This window comes from Austrofundulus limnaeus, unplaced genomic scaffold (assembly GCF_001266775.1).
Source record: "Austrofundulus limnaeus strain Quisiro unplaced genomic scaffold, Austrofundulus_limnaeus-1.0 Scaffold1104, whole genome shotgun sequence".
NCBI classification, from domain to species: Eukaryota; Metazoa; Chordata; class Actinopteri; order Cyprinodontiformes; family Rivulidae; genus Austrofundulus; species Austrofundulus limnaeus.
This window is the reverse complement of record NW_013953506.1, coordinates 65,697-80,301: the sequence shown is the minus strand read 5'-3', so window position 1 is coordinate 80,301 and position 14,605 is coordinate 65,697. Positions and strand designations below refer to the sequence as shown.

Here is a 14,605-nt window from a genome sequence, read left to right as displayed (position 1 = left end):
ACCTTGTCCACAAAGTCCATAGTGTTCTGTTTGTGATGTTCTGAGCTGCCAACTAAAGGACCAAGTATAGAATGCAAGAGATTTAAAAAATAATTTAAAATTAAATTAAGTTTTTAAAAAGTTTTTTTGTGGTTGGGGGTGGCACATTGAAGGACCGGACAGAAGTCACCTGTTGGCCGGATGTGACCCACGGACCGCCAGTTGAATACAGGTTGAATAGCCCTGCTTTAAAATGAAAAAAGTGGGCAGATGTTGATGGACCTGTGGCTTTGTTTTCACTGAACTCAAAGTACCACAATGCAACACCGAACATATATCCTCGGTTTCAGAAGAAGAAGAAGATGGGGGAGGCTTGTCCCTGAAAGGGCTGGTCGTGGGTGGGGAGGAGGAGGAGGGGAGGGATGGGAGAGCGTGTGGGAAGTGGACCCATCCAGCTCTACTCGCTGCTAACAGACAGGAGGACGGAGTCAGCGTGAATCATGCCCGTCGTCATTCCCACCGACTGGGAGTGGAGCAGAAATTGTGCAAGATACGGATAACGAGGAGAGGTCCGAGTCACGCTTTTTTTTTATTTTTATTTTGTGTGCGAAGAAAAAATGTTTCTTCAACGTCTCCGTCGCTGCTTCAGCCGCTCGGACCCGTCGTATAAAGTTGCGTCTCTCTCATGTGTTTTATGTTGAAGAAGAAGAAGAAGAAGAAGAAGCGACTTAGATAAAGCTGCTGGGAGCAACTCAGAAAACCAAAGGGGCGTGAGGATACTTCACACTTTTCACCGCCGTAAAAAGAGGATTTTTTCTTTATTTTCTTTAAAAAAAAAAACACAAGTTAAGCAAGGGGGCAAAAGTTTCGCCTGATCCAAAGAGAAACCATGGGGAACGCAGGCAGCATGAACCAGCACACTGATCTAAGGGGACACAACATGCCTCTGAAACTCCCCATGCCAGAGCCAGGTGAACTGGAGGAGAGATTTGGAATCGTCTTGGTAAGAAAACTGGAAGAAAAAAAMAAAAGAAAAGTTGTTTCCGTCTGCTCTTTGTTCTCCCTCCACGCGTCAGTCGTCCTGGGACGGGACAGCTGTGTGTAGGCTGGATCTGTTTGTGCAGCACGCCTCAGTCTTTATATGCTTTCTGGGGGAAAAAAAAAAGGGAGGTTTTCTAACAAAAAAAGAAAGTACTTTCAATGGCAAAACTTTTCCTAAACAAAAGGTAGAACTTTGTGGACATATAGACTTATTAAAGTTATTAAGTTCCTTTAATTTTGTACTCAAAACTGCCAATGTCCACYAACTTGTAAACTTTGACTGTCAGCCATCACTGCTTAGTTTCCATCAGTTCAAAACAAAATGCTTGTTGGGTCAGTGTCTACGTTTCTAAACACCTGCACTCCTAACATAGAAAGCCATTTTATTGCCATCTCTCTTTCAACTTTACAAGTCCAGACGTTGGTGTTTTTTAAGTGCCCCAGCATGCCAGGTCTATTTGAACCCTCTGTCACATCATAAAGTGCCAACAGTTCCTGTGAGCAGGCTGGAAGCTGCCCTGGAGAAGGTGAAGATGGATTAGAAATGCTTCTCCAAGACGTTTAGATTGGTTGATTGTGCAGAAATCGATGGTGAACTTGGGAATTTTTCCTTTATAACTTACAAGGAAACTTATCTGAGACCAATTTTTCCAGACCTGCACAGAACAACAGTGAGGCGAAATCTGAGAGCTGACCAAAATGTGGTTCAGACCAGACGTGTTCTCACGGATTAGTTACTCCATCGCAATGTATGGACTCAAACATGAAAAATAGGTTTTCCTGAACTGCCTCAAATGGTGTAGTTTTCCAGATTTATTGAYAAGCAAAGCACTTGGTTTAATTAACAAATCCAGTCGTGTGATTGACCTGCATTAGGCTGGACGTTAGTCTGTAGTTAAATGTGGTGAAATCGGAAAGGAGTAGTCTTTTAAAGATTAAAGTGGAAATATAAGATTGAATCTACTGCTAAAAGGCATATTACAGAGAAAAATGGAGCAAGACTAATAGGATGAAGCAGTTTGTGGAGGGATGTCAGAAGGTGGGTGTCCGGTCATTGACAGGTTATTTTCTGGATTCCTGCTGGTAGTAGACTAACCTATACATTATAGCTACTCTATCATGAGYCCTCTTTTAATTTGTAGGCTTGAAATGATTAGGATCCATAAAGTTTAGTCAATCTAATCCCTCAATACTCTTTCCAGAAACAAACCCACTTGTCTAAACGGAGGATTTCCTGGGCTGGCTGTCAGTAAAGCCGATCTCCATATAGCATTTCAGGGACTACCCCTTCGCTCTCTCCATTTTTTTTCCTTCCTCTTGCCAGCATGATGCCTCAGCTTTTGGCGAGATGGAAGCCCTCTGGCATTAGAAGAATTTAGTGCTATTAGTGTTCGTTACCACCTTTTAAACCCGATGTGTCTTAGCCRTGGATGATAGCTGTTGACTCTTGAATGGTGCTGATGACCTTAACTCAGTGAGTAGCAGATGATGATGATGATGAGAACAATGCCCCTCGGGCTTCTTTGTGTCCTACGAGGTTGATAATACTGATGAGTCAAGATTTTGTTCTCAATCTCAGTAATCATTAATCATTTCCTGTCACACCCCCTATCCTGGACTGGTTTGTATCCTCGAGCTTCATTCACGCTGTTTGATCAACAGCCGAGCCTTGCGTCAAGGCAGGGAGCTGCTTGGATTAAAGACTCCGGCTCTGTGCGACCACTCAACTGAAATTCTCCTTGGGAGCGTACAGCGTTTGAATTTCTATGCCGCGAGACCTGAAAAGCCTCCTTTCAGATATTAACTTCTGGCATATCGAAGCCGAGAGGCCCACATCTGCGTGGCTAAGAATAAACTGTCAGGCTCAGTGCAAAGCTTAATGTAATTAGAGGTCTAGCGTCCCTTGAGGGAATGAATATCACCTGCTTCCTTTCATGCCAGTTTTAGACGAAGGTCTTACGTTGATGGGGGCACTGTACAACCATAGTCAGTGTCACAGTCTTGCAATCCTGAGGTTGCAGGTAAACTCTTAAGCGAGTTGGCTGTGGGGATCCCAGCATTACTTTCTGAAATTTTCATTGAAATCTCAAGTGGTTCAAGAGATATTTTGCTGACAGACATAGCTGAGTCCAGCAGTTAATGCTGAAGTCTTAGGTGAAGATCACGGACGAGCAGCATTACAGTGCTACAGTTATGTGTTGTAAAAAAAAACCTCTCAGCTGTTACCATGCCAAATTTTAGCACAATGTCCATCAACCAAAATAAATTATGGCCAATTTTTTTGTAAATTCAGTTAGCTTTGGTGGCCATCTTGAATTGGGATTGGGTCCAGAAGTTAATCAGTTTTAGACATAAATCCCACAACAATTTTCTGAAAGTTACGTTGAAATCTGCCAAGTGGTTCATAAGATAATTTGCTAACAGACCAACACAAATGATCGTCAAGTAGTTAAAGGGACAATTTTAAACAAGGAAGTTTTCATAATCTGTCAGTTCTCAAAAATTGTTAACTTTTACCACACCAAATCTCAGCCCAATATCTGTAAAATCGACAGAATCATTTTTACCTTTTTATTTATTCATTTTTTCACTAACTTTATGGTCTGCTGAACCTGGCTGCCATATTGAATTGGGTTGACTTCAAAAGTTAATCAGTTGTAAATTACATCAAATGATTACCATTTGTACGTTTCATTAAAACTTGCCTTTTGGTTCATGACATGCTTTGGTTTGTTGGTTTATCTTTTTGCAGACACTGTTTTAGCTCAGTTTCACAATTTAAAGACGGCTTCAAAACCCAAATAAAGCCTAATAAAGTATTTCCAAATGATCTAAAAGCTAACTCTTCTAAACGCCTCAGCTTCTTCAAAGCAGTGGTGGGTTAAATTTTAACCCGCTGCGTCTTGGATAAGGTTGCAGATTGCTGCAAATAAAAGCCTCCATTGAAGTCCTTCTCATAAACCCCCGGAGCCTTTGCCTGATCTTTGAAACAGACTTAGGCTAATTTTAATCTAATTCCTCTGCCGTGATACCAGTGTCTGATTCACATGTGACCTTGGCCATGAAAGTAGTTGCAGGTTTCACCCAAATATTCATTGTTTAAAGTAATGAGAAGGTTAGATTTTTTTTCTACCACAAACCTCAACAAGAATTCCTTCACTTTAATAAAAACATATATGTATGTGTTTAAATAGCTTATATTTTGCATATTTACAGCATGAAAATGGGGGATTCTGTAACAGGAGGTTCACATGTTTTAAAGTGGTATACTTCTTATCATTGCCTGTAAATCATTCGTCCGATATGGCCAGTTTGGTCCTAGTGTTGAGCTCGTTTTTCGAAGATGGCGACGTTTAGGGCAGCTGTTTATTCTCTGTTGGAGGTGTGGTGAACTTTCCAGGCTTTATGCAAATATGTCATRTGATGATGCAGATGGGAAGTGAATGAAAATCTGCAAACGTGGACTGCAAACATGTTGTCTCATGCAKTTTAGGATCAGCGTCTTGTAAGACATTGGGTTATAATGTTCTGCATGAAAGAGAAAGTGGAGCAGAGCGGTGTCCTCAATGGACAAACCTTAAAAAGTGTCATTATTTCCCATAAACCCTTCATGCTGTTTATAGTCTGGCTTTTCCCCCCCAGCCTCCAAGGTAATGTTTTTGTGATTTGATGTGGAAGAAGTTTTGCCAGTCAGCATCTTCTTTTTTGAGTTTATAGAAAAGTAAAGGAATAAAACAGGATTGCAGCTCCCTCTGTTTTGTATCCACTTGAAACTGAGGCCCCCTTTATTTGCTGAATCTCATCACTGCTGTCAGGGAGGTAGATGGGTTACACGTTGAAATGCCATATGGGGGACTGCGTGGGCTTAGCTGCTGCTGTTGCTGCTCTTCTCAATAGTCTGCCCAGATTACATCTAAGCTGCTTTGTTAAAGGCAGCTGAAGTGCCAGAAGTTATTTATGTTGAAGGGGGTAAAATCTACTCTTCAGATTATTCGAGCGAGTAGCCTTTCATGTCTGACTGAAGTGTTATTTGTTACGTTGACAGGACGGGAGTGGGTGGGCTGTTTACCTGCACTTTGCTTCCCAGCTGGTTTCGGTTTCAGTGAATCTTATCTTTTCCTAAATTTGAATTTTAAAACCTATCTGTAATCCAATCGGGGTTGAGATTTGAAGAATGTGTGCTGTACCTCTGCAAATAAATGTTTTGTTAACTTTGTGGCCCAGATATGTCACAATGGTTTGATATTGGGTTGTGAAGCAGATAAAAATGAAACAAAATGATTAAAAAAGGCAGTAGAAAATTGCATCATATTAAATAGTGGTAACATACTGTAAGCTGGTACCATGTGTTTGCATATCACCCAGTTTTGTATGATGACCAAACTCTCTCACTTCCCAATTTTCACCCTTTAATAGAACCCAGGAAGTGACTAAGTTACCCCTCTTTATTTATATTTTTCCATGTCGACTCTTCTTCATTAAAAAGTAGAACAATGGTTGTTGTCTGAAGCACAGAGGGGGAACAGTGGCTGAATCCCCTACAGCAGCCCCACAGAACAGAGCTGCTCTTTATTCTCTGGGGGTACCCAAGATGAAGCCTGGCACGGGACCCAGACCCGGCAGGCTGTGAAAGATCACCACTCGAACCCGTATGTGTGCATTTCCATGTGGGTTTCTGCTTTGTCGGATCCCCGGATGCTCACCCACCAATTAGCCACAACAGAGCTGAACACAAAACGCTCAGGGAGGAGAGAAATCCGGCTTCCAGTGCTTTTGGCTTTTCTCGGCAGTGGAGTGAGGATGTTGGGTTGTTCAGCACAAACGTGTGATTAAAACTTCAAAATTTAGACTCAAGGGATCTTACTGGCTGGCACGGGCTTGACTGATTGTACACTGGCTGTAAACAGACACTGATGACCTTCACACGTGGACAAAATTGTTGGTACCCCTCGTTTAATGAAAGAAAAACCCACAGTGGTCACAGAAATAACTAGAATCTTAACAAAAGTAGTAATAAAAAAATTCTATGCAAATGAACAAATAAAAGTCAGACAATGCTTTTCAACCATGCTACAACACAATTAAAAAAACAACTCACGAAACAGGCCTGGACAGAGATGATGGTACCTTTAACTTTACTATTTTGTTGCACAATCTTTTGAGGCTATCACTGCAATCAAACGATTCCTGTTACTGTGGAGACTTCTGCAGCTCTCAGCAGGTATTTTGGTCCACTCCTCATGAGCAAACTGCTTCAGTTGTCCCAGGTTTGAAGGGTGCATTTTCAAGATGACATGTTTCAGCTCCTTCCAAATTTGCTCAGTAGGATTTAGGTCAGGGCTCATAGAAGGCCACTTCAGAATAGTCCCTTGTTTTCCTCTTAGCCATTCCTGGGTGTTTTTAGATGGGTTTTGGGTCATTGTCCTGTTGAGACTAAGCTCTCTGACACTGGGCAGCACATTTCTGTCTAGAATCCCTTGATAGTCTTGAGATTTCATTGTACCCTGCACAGATTCAGGACCCCCTGTGCTAGATGCAGCAAAGCAGCCCCAGAACATAACAGACCTCCATGTTTCACAGTAGGGACAGTGATCTTTTCTTCATATGCTTTGTTTTCTGTCAGTGAATATAGAGCTGATGTGCCTTGCCAAAAGGTCCCATTTTTATCTCATCTGTCCTGAGGACATTCTCCCAGAAGCTTTGTGGCTTGTCAACATGTAGTTAGGCAAATTCCAGTCTGATTTTTTTATGATTTGGTGTCCTTCTTGGTCGTCTCCCCTTAAGTCCACTTTGGCTCATACAATGATGGATGGTGCGATCTCACACTGATGTTCCTGGAGCTTGAAGTTCACCTTTAATCTCTTTAGAAGTTATTTCTGGGCTCTTTTGTTACCATTCGTGTTAGCCGTCTCTTTGATTTGTCATCAGTTTTCCTCCTGTGGCCACGTCCAGGGATGTGATCTGCACTTATCAAGACAAGAAGTTTGACTGATTTCTCACCAGAAACTTGACATAGGTTTTGTGTCCTTGTATCCCCCGAGTGACAAACAAGCCAAATGTTGATAGAAGCCAATCTCCTGACAGTATTTTCACAAAACAAGTAGTTGTTTAGGTTTGTTGTTTCTTCTACATGGGATTTACAAACAGTTTTTTAAATGTTGTGTATTTTGGCACCACTTTTTGGATGGGAGGTTTATAGTAAAACGTTAACCTACGGGGGCTTGTAGAGTTACAATAAGGAGGAATTAAGACCAAAGCGTTGAATGATTTAAATGTTTAACAGAAGGATTTTAAASCATATGTGTCCTTTAAGCCACAGAGTTCCAACTAAACATGGCAGTATTGACTTTTACAGGGTATGATTAATTTAACCATGAGACATTTTATGTTTTGTTTTAGTACTGATAAATAGTCCCAATCAGAAAAATGAAAACAATCAAGCTTTTAGCTGAGCTATCAACAATATTGTAAGAAACAGAACTGTCCTTGCAACTTGGTTTATCCATGTTTTGACTTGCTTGTTGTTCTCTTTGCTGAAGTTTCTCCTGCAGGTGTTGTGTGGTGTAGCCTTGAAAAGACTAGCTGTTTTATCTGGGACACAGTCCATTGCCAGTGTTATCCAGCAAGACCAATTTAAGTTCACACAAAGGGGTGACCCAGTACCAACTCTGAAGTGCATTATGGTCCGGTTCTGTCCAGGCTCCAAAGTGACAGATGTGCCATAAAGCCAGGCTGCTGGGCTGAACTACCAGGCAAGAGGTGTTTTTTTTAATTATTTTTTTAAGAAATCAGAGAAACTGTTTAATGTTGAAGTTTTGAGTTTTGTCAGAAAAAAGAAGTCCAGTAGAAACAAACATCTGAGTTGTTGCAAACCAGATAACATGTGGCATCAGGGTCAAGTGGTTCCAGTTTATTATTATTGTTTATTGACCTTGTGCTTAAGAATGATTGCTGTGACTATTTTCATCTATTAGTTTATCCATCTTTTTATGTAGCTATATAAAGTGGGTCTAAAAGTGTTTAAATAGATGTAATATTCAGAATCACACTTTGCCCCAGACTCTTACACATGTATCTTCTTAAAACTTTATTTCATATGATCCCATTTTTTTTTACTAAACTCTTCTTCTTGGGCCTCTTTTAAAGACATATGCTGTTTTGGAAGCTGCCAGGGTCTAAGAGCCAGGTTTTGTTGGTGAAGGACTTGCCAGAGTTAACATCTGCAGTGCAGAATCCGAGGTTATTTTGCATTTGAATGTACTTTAGTGTTCATTGCCAGGGTTTAATCCAAAACCAGTCAGATCAGGAGAGAGACTGTTTGCTACAGTTTCAGGATTTATTAGACAGACGATGCACCTCCTATTCTGGAACCCTCACATAAAACTAAAGCTGAGGATTTAGATTAAAAACTTCCAACCAACGTCCAAAGCCAAAACTGAGACTTCGAAAAAATGCTCTTTAGTTTTAATTTTCCTAATTTTTCAAACTTTTGCTTTCTTGTTTCTCATCTCAGATGCTAAAAAGTAGCAGTTTATTAAAACCCACATGGTTTTTCTAATTAAAACAAATCCATTGAGTGGAAAAAATGCAACAGTTAACGTTAAAGACAGACTAATAGCAACATAAATGTCAATAAAAGGCTTTATTAATTTGAGTCAGGTTATAGGGGGAGRAACAGGTGAGTCAAACTGATGTTCACTCGTTCTATATGAAATGTACYCTGCATTGGTGCATTATAGATTTCTGCTCGCAGCTGGTTAATTTTCTTTTCTTGGCAGAAAGTAACAAAGCAATCAGTTTGTTTTCAGGCTCCTGTTCAGCAGCGTACAGAGCGCATCAGTCATTTCATTAGAACTGGAGACCACTCTGCTGTTTGTGATGAAGTCCTGGCGGGTTGAAGGTTGAGGGTCAGGCCTCACATGTTGAGGAAAGTTTCTGTGGTGTGATCACTGCTGTGTTTGRGGTTTTCATCTGTGATCATCTTTCTATCAACAAAATGTTAGCTCGCACTGCCAGATTTGTGTTGAAACTCAACGTTGGTTTGACAAGACTGGCTTCTGTTTTGCTTTTTTTTTTTTTTGAAGTGTTAAATTGCCAACTCTGAAATCTTACACCGGTTTAATTTGATAGTTTGAAACAGCATTAGCACTTCCTGGTTTTTGTATAAATACAAATAATCAAATCTCTGAGRACTGTTGTAGTTGTCTGATACCATGACTGGTTTTATGTAAAAATATTTCTTTACTGAAGGAAGATTGTTCATTTTTAATATCTGTACACATAACTTTACCCGTTTATAGAGCTTGTTACAGAGTCCCCCGAGCCGTRTTTTAGATAAACAACATGTTTGATTCCTATGTTGCAGATCTGGAACCCAAGACGGACTCCACCTTAGTCCAGACTCTTTCACAATCTCACATCTGGTCCAGCCCTCTGTGTCCATGTATCACTTGTTTTATTTGGACAGCGCCCTGCTGTTGTAAACCATCTCCATAATGCTGTTCCGGTATTTGGATAACATCAAGTTCTGATGCTGTTTTATCAAACCGAAGGGATTATTGTCCACAGCTAACACATTGTAGTCAGTCTTTTGTAAYGGCCAGTTCATTTATTCGTAACACAGACGAGGTGTTGAAGTTTCGCAAATGAATTCTCTTAAAGATTTGGAAAAGCTGTTKGCGCCGTTTGCTGTCATACAGATTGTATGACTGCAAACAGAGGAAGTGAAATGAGAGTTCTTCCACATGCAGCTGCAGAATTTAGAGTTTTTTTTTCCACTTTTTAGTTTTAAGGCTTAATGGATACACAGATTTGAAGTGATGATGCTAAATGTATTTCACCACTCTGTGCTAATTGGATAAAAGGTCGTTGGAACGCAGAGAAGCTGTGCACCAACATTTGAAGTCACCCTTTTCACTCGAGGCATCCCAGTAACCAGCTTCAAAAACAAGAACTACCATCCAGTTAGGGGGTCCTGGGGATTACAGAGATAATCTGGGGACAGACAGGGGACACCTGTGCCCCCTAAAAGAACGCTGAGGATTATGAAGCCACACTGTGCTAATGAGCGGTACATTGTTTAATCTGGATCGCACGTGCCTCCCAGCCGGCCACTTCCTTTCTCCCTTAAAGGGGGGTATTATATCTTTTCTTGCAGACACGTAGTTCAATTGTATACCACAAACAAATTACTACGTTCTCTTTTGTTACGAAAATTCTGTGTATATCARAAATAAATTTGACTTTGCATTATAGCCTATTTRAACTCCTTAAAATTGGCCTCTGTCTCTTTAAGAACCTCCTACCATTTCAGACTCTCCCATTTCAGCACATCTTCAAGGAGGAGCTAGGTATAAGCGGTGGTACCARCAAGCATTTAGGCAGCTCCACATGGCTACCACAGGAAATTAAAGAATTTCTCAAAMTTGAATGAATGAGTCAAAACAACACTTTGTTCATATTTTTGATGATATAAAGATCAAAAAAGTTGATTTAGTATAAYACCCCGCCTTTAAGACGTCTATTTACTCCCAGTGATGTTCACCAAAAATATGCAATGTTGTTAGCTTCATACTAAATTTAATGTGGTTGGATTATTTTTTTTAAATCAGGACTACAAAGATGGTTTACACAACAAGCAGCTAAAGAACAGACGTGTAACTTTATGTGTGAGTAATAATTTGTACTGTAAGAGGATGTTTTCTGTTCAGCCTGCAGCTAATAAAATAAATGTTTAGGAAGCAGTTGATGAAGCATGTACTCATCAGAACAGTACATTTCTCAATCCTCCGGGAATGACAGAAYGTACTAGTTTTTGTTGTGACGTGTCAGTAACGACTGATGTAATCTGAGTTTTTCTTGTTGTGGTGCGCAGCGGATTAAAATTCATTTTGAGATGAGAGAAACAGCAGATTGAAACAGATCCACGACTGGAAAAGAGCAGTTAGGATGTCGTTGAGCTCATTTGTTTGAGGGTTGCCTCGTGTTTGTGTACACAGGGCTGACGGGCTGGTTTGGGAGATTTGGATCAAGGAGTATGGATCTGTTGGCTTTGGGATTGTTAGATTGTTGCCTTAACATCCAAAAGAGTCAGAAGTAAGACGGTAACATGGGTGTGTCTCAAACTAAACAGCTCAAGTGCCTATTGTATAGTTATTGCTCGTATGGACAACTGAGAACAAACTCTGAGATGCTGCATTGAGTCAATTCTTCTTTTTTCAAATTGGGACAAAAGTTTGAGTATTAGAGTATTTTTTTTCAAGGTTTCTCAACCAATCAAATGGTACTTATCTGTTTGGCTTCTTTTCCTCAGTGAGGATAATTATGAGATCAAAACGTGCAGCATTCAAAGCATGGATTAATAAGGGATGACACAAGCTGCGTTTCCATTGCAAATGTGCGCAAAACTTTGTCGGTATTCTGTTAATGTCAAAAAAACACAGTTTCGCAACTGCGGTGTTTCCATTAAGTAAGAAATGCTATTAAAGAAACGCTTGAATTTGCTTGTTCTCACGATAAGTCATTACAAACATGACGGCAATTGATGTAAACACATAGCATGTTGGTATCGCGACACTAGCACTCATCATCAGAGGAGACGTCGGCGTCTTTTATCGAGGCTTTCCAGCGACAAGTCCCTTATACTTGGGAGCGGCTACGTATGCTTTGTGTTTTTGGGAAATTGTGGTCGGTGAGTTTACTACTTTCTTTTACTACTTCTGTGATATTACAACTACTTCTACTTCCTGTTATCTTCTTCGTTGTTGTCTTTTTCACTAGTAGAAACAGCCGGTTGTTGATCACGTGACTCCCATGATGTGAAAAAGTGTTTCCATTGCAGTTTTACGAAAAACACCAATTTCGATACGGCTGAAAACCCACCTCATCCTAGTGCAAAAACATTTTGTCGAAAAACTTAATTTTTTTAAATTGACGTGTTTCCATTGAGGAAAAAATTTATTTTCGAAATTCTAATTTGCGCATTTTCACGGTCAATGGAAACTGCTGCGGTTAGTATTATGCAATTGTTTGTTCTCCGTTACATCTCATTCCAGTACTTGTTTTTAAAGAGTTAAATTTGTGTTTTGATTTGAGCTGGAAAAAGACAAACAGTATACAGTATTGATTGTGATAATAATAGTAATAGCTAAAGATGTTTATCCATCTTTTATCTTTTCCCGCTTCTTCCTTTCAGGGTCAGTGGGGTCAGTGCGTCCCATATCCTGTCACAGTGTGAGGACAGGTACACCCTGGACAGGTCGCCAGTCCATCGTAGGTCAACTAAAGATTTAGAACTGAATTASGTTTTAGAAAATTGAAGGACTGTGGTTTTGCAAAAGTCAGTTTTTAATTTGACAGTTGCTTTATTTGCATCTGCACAGTGGTCAGTTTGCCTCTTTCAGTTCCACTTCTGCAAAATATTTAATACCATATGACATCACTTCATCATATTATTCATAGCAGGTTTATCTTTTCACATGTGTACCGTTTTGGCTCTGTTACTACCTCGCTATGTGGCATGATCGTGCATCGGGGGTAGGTTTGCTTCAACTTCCTGTTCACTCCACCTCAGTCCATTCAGAAATACCTCTGAGGTGGGCAGAAAGGGACTAAGTGCATTCACACCTGACACATTTGGTCCACTTTAAATAGACCAGAGTTTGTTTCCCCGGTCCGCTTCCAAACGAACTCTGGAGCAGTTAGTCCCTCAGTGCTGGTAGTGCTGGTAGTGCTGGTAATGCTAACAGTCTGTTACAAAAAATGATCCGTTGTGAGTCAGGGAACGTGGAGCATCTAGTCTTCTTTATGTTGCATTTGACAACACTGTCCCAAATTATATTATCATAAAACCACCACTGAATGAGCTAATCTTGATATTCTTAATAGTCAGTTGTATTAACACCATCTTTATTTCTGGGTCTGTGCTCTGTCCTGCCCCTATCATTTCTGTCCAATGGGAGCAATAACCGCTACCTGCGTGGCTTTGTTTATAAATTATTGTCCACTTGCAAAAAAAGCACAATGTGAATGCAAACCACACCAAAGGAAAAAATTAAAGTCCGCTATTGTTCGGACCAAACAAGTGGACCAAAGGACTTTCCTGGTGTGAATACACCCAAAGTCCCAACCTGAGATGTCTTGTAGTGAGCCTTTTGTCAAAAAAGCACCAAATGGGGATCCGCAGATAATTTCAAAACATGCTATTTGTACCATAATTATTAAATTAATAAATTAATACAAATGGGATTGTAGGTGTTAAAACTTTGTAGTCATGTCATTATTATTTGTTGTCATTCAACGGGTGTTWGTGAAGTTTGTACATTTATACAATCAATAGATATTGTCACAATCACTTGTCAGTCATCTTTTGGGTCAGAAGCTAAGTTATTTGGTTACCACACAAGAAAAACGTGTTATTTTGAACCCGTTGACCTGTAAGCATTTTTTCCCCTTAGTTCCTATCTTCTCTCAGCCTCACCAGCTGAAGCAGGCCCTTGATCTGGGCTCTGTATTTGCTTTCTTTTAGCCAGCTGCACCCTGAAAGCTGTCCCCTTGGTGTTCAGACCTTCTGAAGGTGGTTGGAGGACCTTGAGGCTGTCTATTTTTACTCCTTTTATGACTCGCACGTGGATAATAACGTGCCTTGTCTGTTTTTTTAAATGAATATTGGGGTTGAACAAGGTTGCTGAAGTTGTGTAGGATTCTTTGGGCTGTTCAGTTTGGTGCCATTCTGTGTTGAGAGTTGAGCTAGAAWTTTTTCTTTTTTAAGCAAAACTTTTTTTTCCCTTGGAGGCAGTTGCTCTGGAGCTGAAATGTAACTGTGGCTCACAGGAAGCATGGTCCATCCAGCTCTGTAAATTCTAGTTTTCCCTCTTGCTGTATTTGTTTTGCTGCCTGGAAGGATTCTCACGCTTTGTGTCTGTGTTTGTTTCTTTTTGATTGCAACTCTTATCATGTTTTTCTTTTTGCATCTTACTTTTGTTTTATTGAGTTTTCAAAGTTTAGCTGCTGATTACTGACAGTGAAAAAGTGTTACGTTATGAAAATGTTTCTACTGGGTGGGACAAAAACAAGCCAAGGTTGAGATACTTTTGTAGAGTTATGCTGTCATATGTTTACCTGTTTGTATGGGTGGTTTGCACGAGCCTGCTTTACCTGTTTGGGAAATGTGACCTTGAATATGGCACCATTACGCTCTTTTTTTTTTTCTGAACACAGTTTTGTAAAATCAGGTAATAAGTTAATTAGGAATTACTTGTTTCGTAGAACAATACTACTGCCTATACAAATATAAACTGCCTCCCAAAAATGTATTTATCAATTAGATGGAAAATTTAGATTTTTATTGCACCTGATATGGCCCTGCTAACTAGGGCTGTGTATTGGCAAGTATTTGGCGATACGATACATATCATAACAGAGGGGTCACGATACGATATATCCCGATATATTGSGATACTGTAAGCAAGGCGATATATTGCGATTTTTTTTGTCCAAAAATTCTATTAAATAAAAACCTATTACTGAAAAAAAAGCTAATGTTTACTTACAATGCTAATGCTACCCTTACTGTCTGGCGCTCACG

The 14,605-nt window shown here is 40.0% G+C and overlaps 1 protein-coding gene across 14 annotated transcripts in view; it reads left to right on the top strand.

Annotated features, from left to right (window-relative positions):
- Window positions 1-388: 388 nt before the first annotated feature.
- Window positions 389-14,605, top strand: part of fmnl2a (formin-like 2a) — a 51,341-nt gene continuing 37,124 nt past the window's right edge. For 8 of the 14 annotated variants that reach the window (XM_014030704.1, XM_014030702.1, XM_014030701.1 and 5 more), the window contains exon 1: window positions 393-982. In XM_014030704.1, the coding sequence (XP_013886158.1) occupies window positions 869-982 (114 nt within the window). In that variant the 5' untranslated portion in view covers window positions 393-868. Of the gene's footprint in view, window positions 983-14,605 lie in introns of all 14 variants that reach the window. The other 6 variants (XM_014030713.1, XM_014030708.1, XM_014030710.1 and 3 more) reach the window with 2 other exon arrangements.